The sequence below is a fragment of the Coffea arabica genome, chromosome 7e, assembly GCF_036785885.1.
Source record: "Coffea arabica cultivar ET-39 chromosome 7e, Coffea Arabica ET-39 HiFi, whole genome shotgun sequence".
NCBI lineage: Eukaryota > Viridiplantae > Streptophyta > Magnoliopsida > Gentianales > Rubiaceae > Coffea > Coffea arabica.
The window spans coordinates 15,501,528-15,508,890 of NC_092323.1; the positions used below are offsets into that span (position 1 = coordinate 15,501,528).

Consider the following 7,363-nt stretch of genomic DNA (forward strand, 5'->3'; position numbering starts at 1 on the left):
AGAGCAAACTGCTATTTAGCATTCTGCAGGTCCAAGCCTCAGTCTTCTACCCAGTTTTGATCCTTAGGCCCTCCAAACTTACATGGCAGAGGTTCATTTGTATTGTATTGGGGTCACCAGAAGCATCTTCCCTCGATAAAAGTTTCAAGTGGAAAAAGAAAAAGTCTTGCGATTTTATCACTATCATGCCCCCACCATCTTTCCTCACCACACATGCAAAAGGGCAAAAAAAGCCTTTCCCACAATATGTACGCACAAAAAAACAAAGAAAAAAAAAAGTCTCAACCGCGACGTATTACTATTTTTAGATAATAAAAAAGTTGTAGATCATAAGAAAGATGTAAAAATTTTGAAATTTTCAAATGGTCAGAAGTACTCGTTAATACATTTAAATTATATATAACTTAGTATGTGAGTCTGTATAATCATAATTATTACACACCTGTATTTAGATGTTTTTTCAAATTGATTTAGCCCCAAATCTAAATTTTGGAAGATGTACATACAATACACATTTTATTTTCTTGGTGATGTGTTAGAGCCTACAGCAATGCTCGTTAATTACACTTCTATCTTGCAATACATTTACGATAATGTGTACAAGATGCATAATCTGTTGCATAATCTCGGATTTTTCTGATCTCCAATCGTCTTAGTCTCCCAGGTCCAAGCCCATAATGAAGTAGCACTTGTGATAAAAATCCAGAGCCTGGCCAGGGATACCAGACCAAGGGGCCGCAGCTGACTTAACATCTGCGCAGTTGGAATCGCAACCACCATGTTGAAGTTAATGTGTGTCAGTCCAGGTAACTAAAAAAGTGACATATCAAAAGAAAGCATCTTTTTCCTCACTTTACACGTATTCCCAATTCATGGAACTTTCAGGTATTTTTTTATTATTATTTTTCAAATTTGGGTTTTTTTTCCAATTTGGGTATGTTTTTTTATAAAAATCAAATTTTATTAATGAATTACTATTTTAATAGTAGTTTAAACATATACTAAAAATAATGAATTTATAATTTAACAGATATAATAGATCTAAAAATTCATGTAGAAGGAAATTGTCTGATGGCTGCAAAGGATCACAGAAATTGGGCTTTCCAAAGCAGGATCTTTGGTTGGAAAGCTTTAAATGAAAGCCAAGTTGATCTCTGGTGCCCATTTTCATGTTGTCTTTACCCTGTACTTTGAACAACACCCACCACCCAAGGTCATATTATATTTTATCTCTATGATTTAACATTTTTTTATATAATCTTTTTATGATTTCAAAAATTGTACATAATCCCCTCATAATTTAGATTAAAGTGTCAAAATAACAGAATTTATAATCCATAATGAAATCACCTAAAATGTCAAAAATATCCCAATATAAAGTTGAAAATTATTTATTAACCACAGGAGAGTTATGTGTATATCTTGAAAACTATAAGAGGTTTATGTGGTAAAACATAAAATCATATGAGATTAGTTTCATGTATATTATGTCTATATATTTTGGTAATTTCAGCCAATTTAATTTTTAAACAAAGGTAATTTCAACATTTTTAAAGATTCCGTTACGAATGACCATTTCCGTCATTTTGACAACTTAATTCAAACCATGAAAAGATTATACATAGTTTTTAAAACTATAAGAGGGTTATGTACAAAAATATTAAACCTATGGGGCTAAAGTGTAATTTGTCAACAAAAAAAAAAAAAAAAAACCCACCCCATGGTAATCTGAAGTGTTCATTTTTTGTGCCACACATTGATTGAATACTTAGATTTGATTGAATATTGTAATGCTGAAAACAAGTCTAGTCCTGCTCATATAGCATGCTTGTCACAAATTAAAGCGAGCAATAATTGCACTCTGCTACCTACATGGGACAACCCTTCTCCACTTTGGTTCTTTAGGCCCGCCATATTGACATGGCAGAAGCTCATTGGTATGGCGGGTCACCAACAGCATATGCCTGTTGGTACAATCTTCCCTTGAAAAGTTTCTGTTTCACCGCGAAGAAGGAAAAGTCTTGCGATGTACTTCAACCAGACATACCACACGCACACAGATATATTGAAAAAAAATAGTCTTGATCCTTGACGGCAATGTGTGACTGCTGTTCTTCCTGTTCTTAGATCATAAGAAAGTTGCAGATCTTGAATATCAATAGCTACAACAGACAGAAATCAAACATCAGAGTGAAAAGCAGATACCATGATGAACATCTCCTCCAGCAGTAGCACTAGTTGCTTCGACTCTGCTTTAGATTATCTGGGCCGGCTTGAAGGGAATTTTACCAAAAAGGTGAACTGGCAGTTTGATTCTGATATCCGGCAGTTATGTTCTCATAGCCGGAAGCTGAAGGTGGGGATACGTCTATTGAAAACCTTTCATCTGTATGTAACAAAGTGTAGGAGGAGGAGCAACCAGGGTACGTGTTTGGGATATGATAAGGAGAACAGGGGTGATGCCAAGTCTGACAGATTGAGACCTAGCAGTATTTCGTTCAGGATTCAAGATCTGGTTATGGGGATACTGCTGGGACTTGACTCTGCTTTTTTCAGATTTAAACAAGGTGCGTCAGATCTTAGTCATATCAATTGTGAGCTCGCCAAAATCGAGGAAAATATGAGGTGTTTTTCTGAAACTGATATCGAGGAATTCAACATCACCAGTTGGTTGCTCTACTACTCGCTGGGAGATTCACAACTAGCTATGGATTTTATTGACTCCATTTCAGAGAATCTGAGGCATCTTTGCCGCGTAGAAGATGAAGTTGACGAAGCTCAGAGAATTGTACTGAAAATTCTTGAAAAGAAGCTAATGTTCTTGAAGAGTTTCATTGGTTTTGCCACACTTCAAGGTTGTGAGGTTCAGCAATCAAAAGATCTGTTGGTCCACGTCGAAGTTGCGGCTGTCAATGCTGCAAGCCTGATGTGTAGATACTGGTTTCAGATAAATAATGAACAAGTTCACAATGAGATGAAACCTGAAATTTTCGAACTGATACACAAGAAGATTGATCCCATTGACCCCCAGGTCCGAGAAATGTATATCAATGTCTTGGCAGCTTCCAAGTTATCAAGATCGTCCTACACTTTCACTATGAAGGAGAATAAGCATCTTGTGACTGAATTTATTGATCATCTCCTGCAGAGTCTTATGGAGCTATTAGAATCTTATACAAGTTTCCTAGTTCCAGTGAAGGATCAAATGTTAAAACTCCACCAGGGACTAAGATTCCTGGTTATCTTTCTTAGCGGGCAGCAGGAGAAGTTCGATGAGCTAAATGATGAAATGAAGGATCTAATTGGATTTGTGGTCTCTGATGCAGGTATTGTGATTGTCTCCCTTTCTGTGAACGAAATGAAAGAAGGCTTGCACAAAGAAACAGATCTGGCACTTTCTCATCTGCTCGAAGTGCTCAAGTTGATCATTGCTGAAGTTGGACACATTTATTCAGCACCATCATCATCATCACTTACTTTCCCTAGGACTAATGAACTCGGCTCTCTTGATTCTCTTCTAGAAACTCTCAAGGAACTAGCAAGCTCTACAGCTGCTTCAATTGCTTTCCCAAACGATCAAATACGCACCATCCTAGAAGATCTTGTCTTCTTAAGATCTTTTCTAGGAAATGTTGTAGAGCAGCGCAAACGAAATGAAAAACTCCAAGCTCTTTGGAGTCGTGTCATGAAGGTTGCTTACAGTGTAGAACTAGAAGTTGACTTTGCACTGGCTGGTGATCAACATGAACATTGTTTGGATGCTATTGCTAGAGATATCAAGCTTGTGAAGATAGAGGCTGAAGAGATCTATGATAGCATAAGATATGATGTTGAAACCCAGAGGCTAACCAAGATTACCATTCACATGCCGGCACAAGTTACTGCTCCAACGTTTAATGAAGCTCTGGTAGGTCTCGATGATGAGGTAGAAAGTATAATTGATAGACTTACGAGAGGATCAAGCCAGTTGGATGTTGTTGCCATCGTAGGTATGCCTGGGCTTGGTAAGACAACTTTAGCCAATAATGTGTATGGTGATACTTCAATAAAGTTCCACTTCCAAATTCTTGCTTGGTGTACTGTTTCTCAAGTATATAGCAAGCACAATTTGTTACTGCAGATTTTGAGTGTTATTGATTCTAACAGTTCTGACCAATGCCATGAGATGAATGAAGATGATCAATGGCATGAGATGAATAAGGATGATTTGGCTCAAATGTTGTATCAGCGTGATGATCAATGGCATGAGATGAATGAAGATGATTTGGCTCAAACGTTGTATCAGCGTTTGAAAAGGAAGAGGTATGTCATTGTTTTGGATGATGTTTGGGATATTGAAGGGTGGAATTTGTTGAAACACTCATTCCCAGATGACTGCAATGGAAGCAGGATACTCTTAACCAGCAGATTTCAGAATTTATCATTGCAAATTAAACCTGATAGCCAGCCCCACCATCTTCGCCCACTTACCGATAAGGAGAGTTTTGAATTGCTGCAGAAGAAGCTATTTGCCAAAGAAGATTATTGTCCTCCAGCATTAAGGGAAGTTGTACAGCACGTAGCAAAAGACTGCAAGGGCCTACCTCTCACCATTGTCCTCGTTGCTGGAATTCTCGCTACTACTGAGCAAGATTGCTGGGAAGAAGTTGCAAGACGTCTAAGGTCTAGCATTTTTGCTGACGATGAGCACTGCATGAAGACAATTGAGCACAGTTACAATTATTTACCAGATTATTTGAAGCCATGCCTTCTTTATTTTGGTGCATCTCAAGAAGATAAAGACATTCCTGTCAGAAAGTTGTTATGGCTTTGGATGGCTGAAGGATTCGTGCAAAAAACTGAAGGAAAGAGTTTAGAGGACGTGGCGGATGACTATTTGATGGATTTGATTGGGAGAAGTCTAGTTATGGCTACCAAACAAAGATCTTTAGGTGGGATCAAAGTTTGCCGAGTTCATGATTTGGTACGTGAGTTTTGTGTGGCAAAAGCAAGAGAAGAAAGTTTTCTACAAATTTCACATGGGGATGATCATCTTACTTTTATTGGACAGTGTAACCCCCACCGACTAGCTATTTACCCTACTACGAGTCAGGGACTCAAAAAGTCAATGCTATTTTTCCCCAATTTGCGTTCTTTGCTCTTCTTTGATGTTTATGAGGAAGCGGAACTGGGTGAAATTTGGTTCAAACTTCTATCATCTAAACTTATTAGAGTGTTGGATTTGGGTTACAATTTGGCTTTTTTTTCAGAGGAAGTAGTAGTATTCTTTGTTCACTTGAGGTACTTGAACATTAGATTGGACAGTAAAGCTGGTATCCCATCTGCAATAGCCAAGCTCTCGAGATTAGAAACATTTGTCATAATAAAACCCCGTGGAGGGTGCATTTTGTTACCAAACACTATCTGGAACATTAAAACATTGAGGCATCTTGTCGTATCATCTAATGGAAGTGGTTTCGAATTTCCCATCGACAATCTTGAAGGCTCACCAGATTTAATACATTTAGACACTTTAACCCTTGCAATTGATTCCTCTCCTCAAAGCTTGCAAAAGACACTGACAAAGATTCCGAGCATCCGCAGGCTAAAATGCGTGGATGTCCATGACGGAGTGCACGATGGTATTCTCGTGCTGGAGCACTTGAGTCGACTAGAATCACTTAAGATGAGCAGTTTTAAAGGATATGAGTTTGAATTCCCATTGAATTTGAGAAAGTTGACTCTCTCAAATAATCGTCAGCCATGGAGTAAAATTTCAGCAATTGGAAAGCTGCCCAACCTTGAAGTCCTTAAATTAGGCTGTGATTCCTTTGTGGGGGAAAAGTGGGAAATGAAAGAAGGGGAGTTCCAAAACCTCCGATTCTTGGAATTGTCAGAGTTGGACTTTCGATGGTGGACCGCCTCTTCTGATAATTTTTGCTGTCTTGAGAAATTGGTTTTGAGTTCTTGTGAATCGCTGGAAGAGGTCCCTTCTTGTTTAGGGGAAGCCCTCACTCTTGACATGATTGACCTCGAAGGCTGCCGTGCGTCTGTTGTGACTTCTGTGAAGCAAATTCAACACCAACAGATGGATATGGGAAATAATGATCTAAAATTAATGATAGATAGGCGCTCTGATCGGTTAAAGTTGGCCCGTCTCAGAAGCAAAATAAGGATCGAATTTTCAGGTTAGATATATTTTCTTTGATGTTCTATTTGTATATGTTCAATCAGTTCAATGCTATTAATTTCACCTACTTCATGTTTTGCAGCCTACATAGGTGCTCTTCGTTTTATAGAAAGAGCATCTGACTTTTAAACAGATATTGGAACTGTACTGCCAAGTTTTTGCCCGTAAATTGTCTGGTATCAATGCTCCAATTCTCTATTTCTTTTTTCTTCTACTAGTTCCTTTCATTAATTCAAGTACCTAATGCAGCAGCGTACCGTACAGGAGGACATCCAAAATAAAACCACAGACTGCTGGAGATGCATGGATGACTTGATAGCCTTCTTGCATTACTGGCCTGCAACGGATCCCTCAACTAGGGAAGCATTTCTGATGCTGGCAAGGTTCTTGAATTGAATATTTCAACTGGATGGATCTGTCACTCACCGGAAGCTTCATCGGCTATTTAAACTTCCAGTTTGATCTTGTTCTTGACAGATAGTCTCTTCATTCCTGCTCATCAAGTGTTGGAAGGGGATCTCTCTTCGCCGATCACATTTGGAATGGGATCAAGTGTTGCTTGTAGCTCAGACTCCGAAAGTGCAGCAATACAAATTCCATTTGCTCTTAATCAAATGAAAATGACTATTGGAATCAAGTGAAAAATTTTTTTTGCTCAAAAGGAAAAAAGCATGCACCAAATTGAATTGGATGGTATATTTTTCTCTCAGTAATTAACTTGCAATACGTGATGAAGATCTGAGTAGGATAAGAAGGATAAAATTTTAGATTTTGTTTATAGTATTAAATATGTCTCAATGATGGACAAATTGTATTTTTGTTTATAGTGAACGTGATTTTTTATCCGTGTCTTGTTCATTTACATATCTATTATTTACTCCTCCTGTTTATCCATACTACCTTCTTAAGGAAATCCCTGTTTTTAGTGAAGGAAATTTGAAATGGCAGCCATCAACCATTAAAAGTGTCTGTGATGCCCATTTTCTTCTGATTCAACTTTCTTTTTTTCAACTCCAGTAATAGATTTTTGTTAATTAATTAACCCTAATCCTAGATTGTACTCCAAAAGCCGGCAACTCTTGAAATCATCCCAGGGACTTAACTACCCAACCCAAACCCCTCCCAGAACCGATGTCAACTTTCGTTTTTGTTCAATTTAGGATTATTAAAACAGCAGTACTGCAACAGATTATT

General features: G+C 37.9%; 1 protein-coding gene across 3 annotated transcripts; it reads left to right on the top strand.

Annotated features, from left to right (window-relative positions):
* The first annotated feature begins 1,801 nt into the window (after positions 1 to 1,801).
* On the top strand, positions 1,802 to 7,027 carry LOC113702239 (putative late blight resistance protein homolog R1B-16). 3 transcript variants are annotated; one of them, XM_027223349.2, is made up of 3 exons: positions 1,802 to 6,167; positions 6,252 to 6,345; positions 6,419 to 7,027. In XM_027223349.2, exons 1-2 carry the CDS (start codon positions 2,207 to 2,209, stop codon positions 6,296 to 6,298), a joined length of 4,008 nt encoding a protein of 1,335 aa, XP_027079150.1. In that variant the 5' UTR covers positions 1,802 to 2,206; the 3' UTR covers positions 6,299 to 6,345; positions 6,419 to 7,027. The 3 variants fall into 3 exon arrangements, with proteins under 3 accessions (XP_027079150.1, XP_027079151.1, XP_027079149.1); XM_027223350.2 differs by having other exon boundaries at positions 6,422 to 7,027; XM_027223348.2 differs by having other exon boundaries at positions 6,434 to 7,027.
* Positions 7,028 to 7,363: the final 336 nt, after the last annotated feature.